We start from the raw sequence: 14737 nt of genomic DNA, 5'->3' as shown, positions 1-14737 counted from the left end.
AATAGAAACCATTAGTACTTGTAGAAGGTTTTTTGCTGTTGTTTTGTTGACTAACTTTAGCTCCAGACTCCTCAAACGTTCAGCAGGAAAGGCAGCTCACACTGCAATATATACATTATTAATATGACTGCCATGCAGATACTTTATCTTGCTTTGCCTTATGGTTTTCTTTGAAGGGTTACAACAAAGCGAAAGCCTACATTGCCACCCAAGGACCTTTAAAGTCTACATTTGAAGATTTCTGGAGAATGATTTGGGAGCAAAACACTGGAATTATCATCATGATTACAAACCTTGTGGAAAAAGGAAGAGTAAGGGCAATGCAGTTTTTCACTAGCTACTTTTTTCGCCGTGATTATGTGGTCTGTAAGACTATGGGGATGGGTGTGGTGGGAGTGATACTTGAAGCCTTGCTTCTAGCAGTGATAGGCTGAGCTCTCCTAAAGTCACAGAAAGTCTGGGGAAGCAGAAGGCTGACACGGGCTGAGCTGATCGTGCCCTAGAGAAAGAGGAGTCAAAGAAGGTTCCTGAGAAGGCAGCATACCACTGAACAAAGGAGGGCCTAGGAAACCAAGTTTGGAAGAGAGAGCACCAGAAGAATTCTCTGTCTTCAGTATTACCATACTTATATGTATGCCGTGATTCCATAAAAATTATTCTCAGAGCAGTTTCAAATAGCAGCATGAACAACATAGCAAAGTTAAACAACAATAATAGCAACAATATTTAAAAATGCAACATCAATACAAATTAAAACACGCTATCAATAATACATACCAAACAGTGTATCAGACAGTCAATACAATAAACATAACAGTATTTGGTACAAAATAACAGTATTTGGTACATAATAACCTAACCATCAATTGAATAGATACAGGAACCTGTGGATAAGCACCATTTCCTTAATAGAACAGTATAAAAATTCACAACATCCAGCTGAACACAGCTTCAGCACCCCTAAGTGGTAGCCAAAAGTACACAAATGCCCAGTACTCTCACAATCAACATACCAGAGCACAGGCAAATAGCAAAAAACCCGCAAAAAACCAACAACAACCTCAAAGCTGCTTAGAGCAATCTGAGGGTTCTTTTTCAAAAATGCAGAAAATGAGTCAGATCCAGAACATTCTCAAAAGTCCAATCCTCATGCTACAAGCCAGGCAAGAGACTGAAATGGGGTCAACATTAGCACTCATGCTATCAGCAATAAGAAAAGGGATCATGGTCCAAGCATTATTTTAGGGAGCCTAGTACAAACTTGCAGTGCAGACCCCCTGCCACATACATTCTACGATCCCAACCCATACATAGAATAGCATGTTACCAAGGAAAAGTTTCCATTTCAATTAAACTTTCCGCCTCTCTGAAATTATACCATGGCCAGAGCTGGCCAAAGGCATTTGGATGCCCGGGGTAAAGAACAATTCCATGTACAGAAGCCAGCCAGATTGACAGTTGACTCTTACCTCAACACTGGTAATTGGTCAGCATTCCTAATTGGTCAGCAGGCTAATTTAGGGGCCAGGGCAGGCTGTGTGGCACAAATAACTCCATTTTCCAACACCCCGCTATCACTTCTTATAACCCCACATCTGGCACCTGAGGTAACTGCCTGACTGAGCATGGTCTACACTAGGACCTTTTTACTAAGACCCAAATATATACAAACTATTTGCAATTGTTGGTAGCAGAAGAGTTATTTGAAGCTTGCTGATTATTTTGTAACTTTTTGGTTGATCGTAATGAAGTTGTTCTCCTGTTGATGTTTTGATGTTGTTTTTGTTTTTTGTTTTTTAGAAGACTAACACAGCTGCAAATGTTTCATAAATAGATCAATTCACTTTAGAGATTTATTTTTCTGGCTTTTTTCATTGAGAAACCATGAATTATCTCACCCAAGCCAATTTACCTTGTAAATTCACACACAATAGACAAAATAATTAGGTAGCTTAATGTTCTTGCCCTGGGCAACACACACTGCACCGGAAGTTAGCTGCTTTTTTGGTAAATCTAATTTAGTTAGATAAGCAGAGGTTGCACACACTCTTCCAAAAGTAGATTTTTTGAGATGCGGTGTTTCACAAGGAAAGTTCTAACAAAGATCTGTAGGATACTTACAAAGTAGACATTTACTCACATATATTTTGGGCCTGCAAATCCTACATGTAGCACTGACTTCCTCTAGCCCCAGGATCAATAACCCTATTCTGCTTTGTCCTCCCCATCAACTCTTCATCCTCCCTTCCTCTGCAGAAGGAACTCTTGAGACTGGTGGTTCTTCAGTGAGCAGGTCACATAAGAAAAGCACAAATCTCTCTCTCAAACTGCAAGTTCCCTTTTAACTGCACAAGCACAGTCTCTCTGGGCTGCAACATAGCCTCAGTTGTCCTTCTGGTAATGACGTTTCAGCCTGGGTTGCCCCCACCTTGTAGTTCTCCAGGCCCCAGTAAAATGTACCATCCCCCCTCCACACATTCCCATGTTTGGGCATTGCAGGCAATGATAATTTCCAAAGAACCCTCAAACGAAATGTGCCCTTGCAACCTAAGTTCAACAAAAGGCCAAGAAAACAAGAAGCACTCACTTTTGCAATTCCACTAAGAGATGGCACAAAGGGGAGACAACTTTTAGGTGCAGCTTTCCACTCCAGCTGCTGATGGAATATGGTTCTGCTCTTCTGTTTTTCACACTCACTCCCTGTGTGACAGAAAAGGTAACTGGGGCCAGGGCATTCCAGATGACAACCGCTTCCCTGCGTTCTCAACTGGCCCATCAGCTGATACTAATTTCAGGCCAGAATCGTCTAAGAAAGGAGGGAAGACTTTTCTAGCATGTTGCTGGTCTTGTGTTCTCTAGCATGCTTCAAAATCTAATATCCTATGCTACTCTGTCTTTTCTCAGAGAAAATGTGACCAATACTGGCCATCAGAAAACAGTGAAGAATATGGCAATATCATTGTCACGTTGAAGAGCACAAAAATACATGCTTGCTATACAGTCCGCCGCTTCACAGTCAGGAATGCAAAAATGAAAAAGGTGAGAAGTGTTATTGCATTGTGGTTTGGACAAAGGATGGACACTAGGAATATGCTATTGGGTGTAATATACACAGCTGCTATATATCTCTTTGATGGAATATCTGGACCCAGCCAGTCAAATGCACTCTCCTAGATTTAATAAGGCAGGAGGGATGGGGGACAAGAGGACACATGGACGGGTATGTAGCCACCAGCACTCTGTCCACATCAGCTGACTGGATAAGCTGAAACCAATCCCACAACACATCACCAACACTTTACATTGGATATTTCTTCTGAAACTGAAATAACTACAGAGTCGAGTTCACTCCAGAGTTGAGCAACTTTATATTGTGTAACCAGTTAGTTGCAGCAGGTCCTCAAATGTTCCAGAGGCCCCATCCGAGAGGCAGATTTAGGGGAGCACAACTGGTTCGGTCACACTGAATATAGAGCCTCAGGCATGTCACAACTATGCTTTAGAATGGACCACTAGAGGCTGGGGGTGCCAGATTTTGGCATTGCACAGGGCCCCATTGAAATTTGAGACCCCAAGGTCCAAAGCCCACAGTGCCACAATGGCATCCTGTCATAAAATGGAAGAGCTTTCATTCTGGCATGGGATGATATCTCTACTAGTAAATTGGTTCTGGGGATGCTCAACTACCCTACATGCACAAAGAAAGGTCACAGAGGCAGGTATTTGAATAATGGCTGTGCTTGTAGAATGAGAGTCATTGCTAGGCAGTTGTTTTGCCTATGTAATCCTGTTTTTCAGCTCAAGCATGTAGAGTTCAATCCTGCCTTTTGCAGGGATCAGCTGCACAAGCAGCCAATCCAGCTATGTCTCCACCTGCCCACACCTACACCAAACATGATGTCAGGTGTGGGGCACATGGGCATGGAAAACCAAGAAAGGCCAGTGATTTAGTTGTTGTAGAAAAGTACCATGATTTTATTTATATATTTTTGCAGCAAGTCAAAAGAAGAAATTGAGAAACTCACCAGAAGAATAAGAAATCAAGAAGAGAGACTTTTTAAAATAGAATGGGGGGTGCGATTATTGACTATTTGAAGATATACTGTAAACAAATCAAAACATTACTGGGACTAATATAAACATGCACAATAAGAGATAATTAAGGGGAAGATAAGGGAAAATCAGTAAATATATTTGAATTAGATATGCAGTAATAAAAAGATATAAAATAAATAACTGCAGAAAGGAGGGAAGTCGAGGGGAAGGTAAATTAGACTTGCAAAGATTTTGTTTCTCTTGTTAAAATATTTGTAAAAGGTGAAAATGAAAAATATTTTTTAAAAATTAGAATAGGCATTGGTTAAAGCTTATCTCACACCTGAACATGGTACAGTTCAATCCCCAACTAATATGTTTTTCTCCTGTATGTGTTTCATGTATTCTGGCTCACTAGGGGAACCCTAAAGGACGACAGAATGAAAGGACGGTCATTCAGTATCACTACACACAGTGGCCCGACATGGGTGTGCCTGAATATGCACTGCCAGTGCTGACATTTGTAAGAAGATCCTCTGCAGCCAGGACTGCTGAGATGGGCCCAGTGGTTGTGCACTGCAGGTACAGCTGGGCAAGTTCAGTCTAATTTTGTGTACAACATGTTGTAGATTAATATACAACTGAAGTAGAGCATAACAGTATTTCCCATATGTATCGTGCACTTTACAATCAATTATATCCATTTTGCAATAGGGCTGAATCATTGGCTGAACCACAGTTTGAACTTCAATTTCTCTGGTCCAATACAAGTTTATTCACTGTCCTGCACAGCACATCACATTGCTGGGTGAAGTTCTCTCATACAAATGAATGAGTTTGTGGGATCTGATAATGCTGTAATCCATAGCAGAGCTGGGCAGTTTTCACTGAATTCCAGAGGATTATGCAGTTCGCTGCAGGATTTCATTCTGTGATTGCTTGCTGTCATTATACGGGACAGAGCTTTCAGGTTCTACTGAATAGGTTTAATCCAGAACTGCTCTATGCCACACCACAGCTGCTCAAGAACATTTGCAACTTTTTCTTCACCCACAACAGATTCAGAAAAGAATTCATCAGATGAAGACATTTAAACTTTTCCAGACTTTTTAATGTACTGTTGTTTTAACATGCTGCATTCTTACATTTTGGCTTAATTTTTTTTATCTTTGAATTACCGCTAAAGGGTTGAATGTTTGGGGTTTTTTTTAATTGACAGAAAGGGCAAAAGTAAATGAATCATATTTTCATCAGTGGCATTCCTTAATATGTTCTGATTGCAAAATGTAAGACTGCTTTTTGGGAAAGAGTAGCTGTGTGTGCTTCCTAAATTTGCCGATATTTGCATGTTCACATATTTATTTAATATATTATTTTATTTACTGCATTCATAGCCCGCCTTTTTCTTCAAGGAGTTCAAGGTGGCATACTTGATTCTCCCCCTCCTCATTTAGTCCCCACAACAACCCTGTGAGAGGTAGGTTAGGCGGAGAGGCTGTGACTGGCCCAAGTTGAGCTTCCTGGCTGAGCAGGGATTTGCACCCCAGTTTCCCAGGCCCTTGTCCACATAGTCTTGTTTCTCTCAAATCTGGAGAGTATCACCAGCTGAAAATGAATCTTACCAGCTGACCTGTCTTTAAATGCTGAGCAAGACTGGCCAACCTTTTTTTGGCCCAGAAGCTGCATTCACTGGGAGCTAAGGTTCCTTGCGCAAGGATTCAAAGAAACACCTAAGATCCCAGCAATTACCAGCAAATTGAAAGTTGGCCATTGCATATTATAGAAAATCTAAAGAGCGAGACTTTGTGGATGTAAAGAAGTGTATACTGTATATCAGTATTAGCATAGTATTGCAATTCTTTATTAGTGTTTAACCAACCTCTCTCCTGAAACTTTGTTTTGTCAGCGCTGGTGTTGGCAGGACTGGTACCTACATTGTTATAGACAGTATGCTGCAACAGATAAAAGACAAAAGCACAGTTAACGCCCTGGGTTTCCTGAAACACATCAGGACACAGCGCAACTACCTCGTCCAGACAGAGGTAAAACACAGAGATACATTTATTTTTACCGCAGCAAGCTATTGTCGCCAATTAAATATTGCAGGAGGGTCTGCCAAATGTAATTTCCACTGAAATATCTCCATAGGTTACATACTGCATTTCTTAAGTTTTTCTATGAATTCAGTTTGCAAATGCATGTAGTTGTCGTATTATTATTCAGCAATTGTGTCACTTTTAAAATAAACCAAGCACTTCACAGAGAATTTTCAAAATACTAGACCCCAAAGCTTACAGTCTTTAGTATCCACAAGGCATTTAGTATGCCAAGGTAATGTATATTTTATAACACAGGGGACTTTCATAAAGGTGAACAGCAATTGATTAAAGTTGATGCAAGTCTCACAACCACCACCGCTTCCCTTTTTTGTAAAAGTAAAGGAGAAAATAGTCTTAGAAAAAGAAGGGAACTGAGGCGTACAGGAAGAAAAGGGAAATTCAATACCAAAAAAAAAACCAAGCAAAAGAACAACAAGCTGCAAAAGAGAAAAAAAAAGCAAGCAGAGATAACTATGGGGGAAATCTGAAAAGTTATCTAAGCAGTATTTTTATTTAGTTGGTTCATTTTTAACTTGCCCTTCATTAAGCAAGTGGTCCAGGTTGGGGTACACTGAACATAAAATCAAACTAGCAATGCAACAGTTCCAATTTGAACAATTGGAAATATTAAAAAATCCATCAGTATAACCTCTACACCTTACTCAAAAAATCCGTGTCCTAATACATCTGGCTAAAGAGGCAAGCTTTCAGCTGGCACCAAAACCAACCAAAATTGGTGTCAAAAAGAGGGGAAGGCATTCCAAAGTCAGGAAGCCAGCACTAAGAAGGCCCTTCTGAGAGCTAGAGATTTACAAACCTCACTCGGAGATGAACTAGTGCTTTTCACACAGTCGGATTGTTGAAAATATAATAGTTGCCTTTAAAGAAGCTATGCTCCACTATGGGCTTGCTTCTTCATTCTTTATTTGCTTCCTGCCATTCTAGGAGCAGTATGTTTTTATTCATGATGCCTTGTTGGAAGCCATTCTTGGGAAAGAGACTGAAGTTTCAGCTAACCAGCTACATAGCTATGTTAACAACATTCTCATACCTGGAATTGGAGGAAAGACTCGGCTAGAGAAACAGTTCAAGGTAAACTTCATTCTTAGCTTGTTCAGCCCTGCTGCCTTTACTAGGGGGATAAAGTGATCAGACCAAAACTGTACTTTATCAGTGCGGATGGGTGGGAGGAATGGTCTGATGAAAAGGCTTTTGGTTACACCTCTGAAGTTGTCTTAATGTGTAATCTTGCCTAAAGTAGGACTGAAATGGATCATGATAATCTGTGTCATTGAAAAGATCCTGCAGGTTTATCACCATTGCACCCTCAAACACCTTTCCTAAGAATGAAATATTACAGACTGGGTGGAATTTTAAACACATTTAAAACATATATCTAAAACACATCAGCATCTATGTGCCTTTATAGGCTTAGCTAAACAAACATGTTTTAAACAAATGACAAAAGGTGTACAGCAAAAGCACCTTCCTGGTGTCAATAGGCAGAGAATTTCAAAGTACAGGTGCCGCCACACTGAAAGATTGATTTGTGACAACTGTGGTATGAGTATTGTGTGTCATCTGTAATGGTGCCTATTCTGCAGATTGAAGCGATTGAGAGCGCACATGTAACATAAGGCGATCTCACAAGTAAACTGGTCTCAAGCTGTTAAGGGCTCTCTGTACTAAAAGTAACACCTTGATCTTGTCCACATCTTCAGTGACACAAGTGAAAAACTATCCATAAAAAGTAGAGCAAGTAGGACCCAAGTGTACACTTATTAACCTGCATTAACTGTGGCTAGTGATGTGAGGTGAGAATATTCTCTGCTAGAAAATTCTCTGGAGAATATTCTCCACATTCAATGGTATAAGGTGCCATTTACCAGAGATTGACATTATATTATCATATAATGATAATATATTTAATGTCAATGGCTTCTTTTTTATATGTACACATATAGTTATGTTTATCAAGCTGTGTTTTAGTCACCAAAACAGTTATTAAGTGTTAGAGCTATTAGGAGCACAAGATAGACTATTACTGAATTTACTTGAATCAAACCTTAACATACCAATTGTATTTTTTGACATGTCCTGTAACATGTACATGTTTTAATGGAAGAATAAAATATGATTTAACTACTGAGTTTTCTTATACCAAACCTTAGCATGACAATTACTAGTGCCATCACCTTAGAATGATTTAACTTTAACTATAAAACATGTTTTACTTTTTTATTTGATACTTGCAAGTGACAAGTATGCTTGTGCTTATATATTTTCACTGTGGTTCCTTTACTAAATATACGGTTAGTGGTGAGTCATTCACGTTGAATTTTCTATTTCAAGTTTGGTGCAAAAAAATCAAAGAATGTAAATTCACGTTATTGCCCCATTGAATAAAAGTATCTGTACAATTTTTGGTTGCCATCTGAACAAGTTTACCCATTAATAAACATGTGTATTAACAAATTATATCATTCTGAATGCATTAAATTATATCATTTTCAATGCATTAAAATGAATATTCTATTTTAAATGAAAATTCTCTAATACTCTCAATACTTAGTCAAGAATATTCTCCAGAATATTCTCCAGAATATTCTCCAAAAGATTATTCTTGAGAATTTAACATCACTAACTGTGGTGTCCAAAATATGTGAAGATTTTGTCTGTGAAGTATCTTGAGAAGCAGTCACAGTAAGCTCACTTTTTACCATGAAAGTATCACAGTCAACTTGGCAGGCAAAATAGGCAAGCCCAGGAATAACTGATCTCAGCTGCAGCATTCAGGTTCACAATAGCAGCAAGGAGGAAAAAATCCTTAGGCGTAGTCTTGTTTTGATGTTTTATAAAAGAACAGAGAGAGCTTTTTTGTTTCCTGAGACCTGTTCTGACCTACATATATCTTTGGGGCTTTGCAATATGTCTTCAGCAGAACTCAAATCGACATTGTCAAACCATTGTCAAACCATTTACCCTGCATGATATAAATGAGACCTATACAAACTTGAGAACCCGACATGTGTTTGTATAAGTACCTTTCTTTAGGCAGAAAGTTCAGTTATCTAGGCATTCTGAATGCTTTTAACATATTTTAGTTTAGTCTTCCAGAGATGCACTTTTTTCCAGAAATAATATTTGTGTGTGTGAGAAAGAGAAAGAACTGCAAAGGACTTAATCATTCTTGCTTATTTTTTTTAGCTGGTTATGCAATGCAATGCTAAGTATGTGGAGTGCTTCAGTGCTCAGAAGGACTGCAACAAAGAAAAGAATAGGAACTCATCAGTTGTGCCATGTAAGATCACATCTTAAAGTCTGATTGTTGTGCTGAATAATTTCCTTGTGCTAAATTCTGAATTGTGTTTGCATGAAGTGATGTGGGCCCTCAATTGGATTGTTTTGTGCTATTGGGTCAGAGTTCTTTTTAAATATAAATCTGATTTGTGGCTCCTGATGCTGGGTGCATGTTAATGCATTCCAAGGCATAAATACAAATAAGTTTTGAACCAAGTGAAAGTATAAGAGTTTAATATAGTGATGAAGTATTTTCAGATATTTTCAGGGAACTTAATACAGCTTCCAGGAATTTTCAGTTGTCTTTTCCTGCAGAAATTCAATTATCAGCACTTTCTGAAGTGCAAAATAATTTTAGGGAAGAAAAAATCCTAAGGGAAAAGACTCTCCCCCCGCCCCCTGCGATCAGCTCAATGCATTCTGCCCATGCTCAATAGCCATATAATGCTGTTTGTTGGTGGGAAGATGAAAAACGAGGTAGGCATGGGAATGGAACAGAGTATTGTGAGGGAGAGCATGGCTGGCTGGGACACTGAACAGGAGGTCTGCACGCTGCAACTTTTTGTTGCAGGTCCCAAATATTTATGGCATTGGTTTTCAAAGTGTTGTGATTCACCCCAATTCTTCATGCCAATGGGTGAATAAATCTAAATAAGTAAATGGGGTATGCATCATTAAGGATGATTTGTCCGTGTCAGTCCTACAATAAAAATATTACATCTGAAATATTAAGTTGATCCTTAGAAGCGCTTCAGTGGCTGGGAGGCAAAACTGATCTGGGGTCATTGACACCAGTGGCCTAAAGCAGCTGAAATCCAAGTATTTTTGCTTATCTGCTTTGCTGAATTTTTTTATGCTCATGCCTCAAAAGAATTGCTAAGCATGGCTACCTCTGCAGTCATTGGTATCCAAACCTTTTTCAAAGAGGGCCAGATTTGATGAAGTGGAGGGCCAACCATAGTTGTTGACCTTTTTTTAGGATTTTACCCCAAAGAAATTCATGAGCATTTTTTAGGGTTGAATTTAGAATTGATGAGATTTTTTTAGGATTTTACCCCAGGAAATAAACTGTTACAGGGCTGGATTAAACCGACCAGCGGGCTGGATTAAGCCCTCGAAACAGACTTTGGACATGCTGGTCTAGATAAATCCACTGCTGTGTGTGTGCATTTTGTGGTAGTTAACTTCAATTAATGTGGTTCTCAGAGGATAGCTGCTGACTTGCCCTGAAGTTAGGGAAGTGGCTGTTGCTGTCGCTACTTTTGGGAAGGGATGAGAGCAGCAAAAATAAATCAAATGTTGTTGTGTGCAGTTGCCCATAAATGATCTGATCATCATCAAATCTTTATTTCATTTATTACATTTTCATCCTCTGCCCTTTCTCCAAGGAGCTCAAGGCACATAGTCCTGACTCTATTTATCCTCACAACAAACTTGTGATGTAAATTAGGCTGGGAGTATCTGGCCCAAGGCCCTAGGTGAATTTCATAGTGGAGAGGGAATTCGCTATTAACTATTATTTGGCATCTGGGGATAGCAGAAAGTAGTAAAATTTTATTGCTGAAATTATATCCTTGTGCAAACATTTCATTTTATCATTTTTATAGCTTTATCTCCTGCATGAGCTCAGCAAATTTTATGATACTGGGTCTGGCCCTGGGAGAAATAGAAGTTGTGTTATGATAGCTGTGCTAAGATTGTGAGTTTTGTTTGATATGGGCTTTTCGTCTGTTCATTTGTTTGTTTACAGCTGAACGAGCAAGGGTGGGACTGGCACCATTACCTGGCATGAAAGGAACTGATTACATTAATGCCTCTTATATTATGGTAAGAAAATCAACAGAAAGTAACCGAATATAAAATTGTTCAGTTGGTTTTATCTATTGTTGCAAATAGCTCTTGTGTTTCCTTTTTCAATGAGGTGATTCTTTTTTTCAAAGAACAGCCACTGTGTGCAACAAACGTTATACAGTGCTGCTTAGAATGAAAAGAAAATCATTTTTTATAACTTAGGGAATTAGGGACACAATTCATCCTCTCCTGCATGCACAGCTCATGGAATGAGATCACCACAGAGCTTCAATTGAGTCTTCTAACTGATTCCCTTGCCAGCCCTTGACTGGGCAGATGTTCGCTAAAGCATGCCAGCTATTATGTAGAATGAGAGGAGCCCAGCACATCTCCCATTCCAGGTAATAACCAGCATGCTGCAATGGATATATGTCCCAGCCAAGGACTATGGTGTAGTTAAAAGGCTCATTCAGTCCTGTGGAGATCCTGGTTTCTTGCACTGCTCTGTGAGCTGCTGTGCAGGAGGGATGGGCCATGCCCTACATTGGCCAGTCATATTCTTCATAGTTGCATATTGTGTGTCATTTGCATATTTTGTCATTGGCAATGTCATTCTACTGGAGGATTTTTTTTAAAACATCTGAAGTGACATTTGCTGTACCAGAAACTAGAACAAGTGGCATCACAGAAGGAAGGCAATATATCTAATAACTGTGCTGAATCCATTATTTTTAATTAGGGTAAACAAATATTAGTTGCAGCTCATCTTAGTTTTTTCCACTGTGGTCTTCTACACTCAGTGGGTTGCCATTCCTGGTGGAAACTATTCAGTTAAGTGAAACATGTTTATAGAGTTTATTTTTCGTTTATATATTCTCCAGTATTGTTTTAGGATAAATTAACACAGCAGGGAGCTTTGAAAATTTAGCAATCTAATAAACTTGTATTGTCTGCTCTCATCCATGAAGTTTCCAAACTATTCTATGCACTGAGTAACTGCTGCATTTGGTTCTTGCTTTAAAAGGGTTACTATCGGAGCAACGAGTTCATCATTACACAGCATCCCCTGCCACACACGACTAAAGATTTCTGGAGAATGATCTGGGATCATAACGCACAGATCATTGTCATGCTTCCGGATAACCAGAGCTTTGTAAGTTATTTAACTCCACACACTTTATATTAATGATGTATCACAGCAGGGAGCAAGAACTGGGCCACTTAACTACATATTATGGCTGTATTTCAATGCAAAGCATAGTTGATGTCTCCTTTAACAGCTCCATAATCCACAGTATCCAAAGACGCCTGGGAAAGAAGTTGGGGGAAGACAGTGGGAGGGAGGAAACCTGTTGTGTTCTGTCAGCATCCCTGCAAAATGTCCCAGTTCTGTGCTGCCCTACTGTGAAGGCAAAGTCTATCCAGTGAGCTTTTTCAAAAGGAAAGAAAAACTTTAGCGCTTTTGCACCAGTCACCCCTCAGGGATATCAACCTCTCTTTCTCAAATGCTAATGAGAAATAATATCTGCCTGTCCTTATCTTCTTGAACAACAAAACATGTAAAATTACTGTTTACTGTTGCAGTGTACCTCTATAGACGGGCATCTTACGAAACAGCTGAACAGTATGTTGTCATTTCCATTAAATTACTGCAGGTGCCTAATCAGTTGTTATCCTAGTTGATTGGTTGTGTAGAAAGACAGAAACACACAGTGAGTTGTTGGCATACTGGTTCTTAGTGAGAAGTGAAGTGGCAGTCATAATTTATCTGCACCTTCCCATAATATCTAATGGATTTGTGGACTATGGCACAGGAATAGAATCTGTATTCTTCCCATGACTCTGGTGGTATTTCTCCTGGAACTGTGGGCTTCTGGTATATGAACTCCAAAACTGATTAGAAGAACAAGAGAGCGAGCCCACATTTCCATCTGCTCCAGGGCTCTTTATCTGCCAGCATTCGTCACTGGTTGGGACACAATGTCATCTTCTAAGGCAGGAGTAGGCAACATGGTGCCATCCAGATATTGTAGACTGCAACCTCCATCATTCCTGACCATTGGCCATTCTGTCTATGGCTGATGGAAATTCTCATACGCAACATCTGGAGAGTACCAGGTTGGCTACCCCTGTTCTAAGGTATTTACACTGAATTCAGGGTAAACTGTAGACCCTAACAGTTATGTGCCCTTAACTAAGTTTGTGCTGTCCTAAGCAGGTTCTGTTTTGGTTGGATTTCCCAAACCAGAATCAGGTTATCTGGATCAATGCTGTTAAGAATTAGGGGTGTGTGTATATGTGTGGTGTTATGTTTTTAATGTACTGATTTTGAAAATTAAATAGAAGCAGAATATTTAAGGAAAATTCATTTTTATTCTTCAAAATTCATTGTGAACTTACAATACTTTAAAAATATATAGCATGAAGTACAACTGTAGTGTGTGTGTGTGTGTGTGTGTGTGTGTGTGTGTGTGTGTGTACGTGTGTGTGTGTGTGTGTTATACACATATAGTATCTCTGTATGTCCTGAAGTTACTATTATAAAAGGGAATTTTGAGGCTTTGAATCAAGTCCTAAAGGGCTCTATGGATAGCAAATAAAGGAAATAACATGTCAATATCTAATGACCTTTGTGGCTTCAAGCAGGTGCTTACCTTAAGACATGAAAAACTACATTATAAAATGTTATTGTATTTCTGCGAAATCTGTACCTCTCTATAAAATTTTAATTTTATAAATGTTCTAAAATATGCAGTTCCCTGTGAAACCAATTAAATATCAAACTTGCCCTGATTGGGAAGCTCAGAGTATCCCTATGATATTCATACTGTTGTTTTAACATGATACATTTTGTAAAAAGAAAGAAAGATCAATTTGTATTTCTTCCTATTAAACCAAGTTTTGATTCTTTGAATTTTGCTCATGTAGAAAGTAAAGAAATATACAAAAAAGGTCTGATTCATTTTGTCTTTAGGCAGAGGATGAATTTGTGTACTGGCCAAGTCGAGAAGAATCCATGAACTGTGAGGCATTTACTGTGACCCTTATCAGCAAAGACAGACTGTGCCTCTCTAATGAGGAGCAGATCATCATCCATGACTTTATCCTTGAGGCTACCCAGGTATATAAAACATCCTCCAGAGGTGAATCTGGAGTCTGCTTGGCATTCAGAGTACTGCTGCTGTCAGTTAACAATTGATATGCATGCTTTTCAGTGGGATTGGTTTAATGTCTTTGTTTGGTCATAGTGGACTTATCAGTTTCCCTCATTTCTTCCCAGAGGTCTTCTCCTGTCATATACCAGTTTTGTTTTCAGTATACCATTTCCACAGAAGGTCATAACATTTCAGCTTTTATCTGATCCAAAGGTGGAAGTTCCTCAGATAGGAATCACACCAAGGGCTTGGTTTTGTTTTATTTTCATTTTTAAGAAGAATGTACTAAGGGTACATGTTCATTAGCTATTTCTCTGGATGCATCACTGCTATTGAAAGCAGCTTTTGCAGGCCTCA

The 14737-nt window shown here is 39.1% G+C and overlaps 1 protein-coding gene and 1 long non-coding RNA gene across 5 annotated transcripts in view; one reads left to right on the top strand and one right to left on the bottom strand.

Annotated features, from left to right (window-relative positions):
• PTPRG (protein tyrosine phosphatase receptor type G) overlaps positions 1-14737 on the top strand; it is a 559059-nt gene that overhangs the window by 531898 nt on the left and 12424 nt on the right. For all 4 annotated transcript variants that reach the window (XM_079957946.1, XM_079957945.1, XM_079957948.1 and 1 more), the window contains exons 18-26: positions 177-311; positions 2905-3039; positions 4454-4617; positions 5942-6077; positions 7080-7226; positions 9342-9435; positions 11185-11261; positions 12250-12378; positions 14200-14346. In XM_079957946.1, the coding sequence (XP_079814072.1) occupies positions 177-311; positions 2905-3039; positions 4454-4617; positions 5942-6077; positions 7080-7226; positions 9342-9435; positions 11185-11261; positions 12250-12378; positions 14200-14346 (1164 nt within the window). The remainder of the gene's footprint in view (positions 1-176; positions 312-2904; positions 3040-4453; positions 4618-5941; positions 6078-7079; positions 7227-9341; positions 9436-11184; positions 11262-12249; positions 12379-14199; positions 14347-14737) is intronic.
• The window catches only part of LOC307209150, a 35545-nt gene continuing 26682 nt past the window's right edge, over positions 5875-14737 (bottom strand). The window contains exons 3-4 of the long non-coding RNA XR_013835347.1: positions 7035-7185; positions 5875-5987 (exon numbers count right to left, since the gene is read on the bottom strand). This is a non-coding gene — a long non-coding RNA (uncharacterized lncRNA). The remainder of the gene's footprint in view (positions 5988-7034; positions 7186-14737) is intronic.

The sequence above is a fragment of the Podarcis cretensis genome (genome assembly GCF_951804945.1).
Source record: "Podarcis cretensis genome assembly, chromosome: 2".
Taxonomy (NCBI): Eukaryota; Metazoa; Chordata; class Lepidosauria; order Squamata; family Lacertidae; genus Podarcis; species Podarcis cretensis.
The sequence above is the reverse complement of the archived record's forward strand: the minus strand, read 5'-3'. Positions and strand labels throughout refer to the sequence as shown.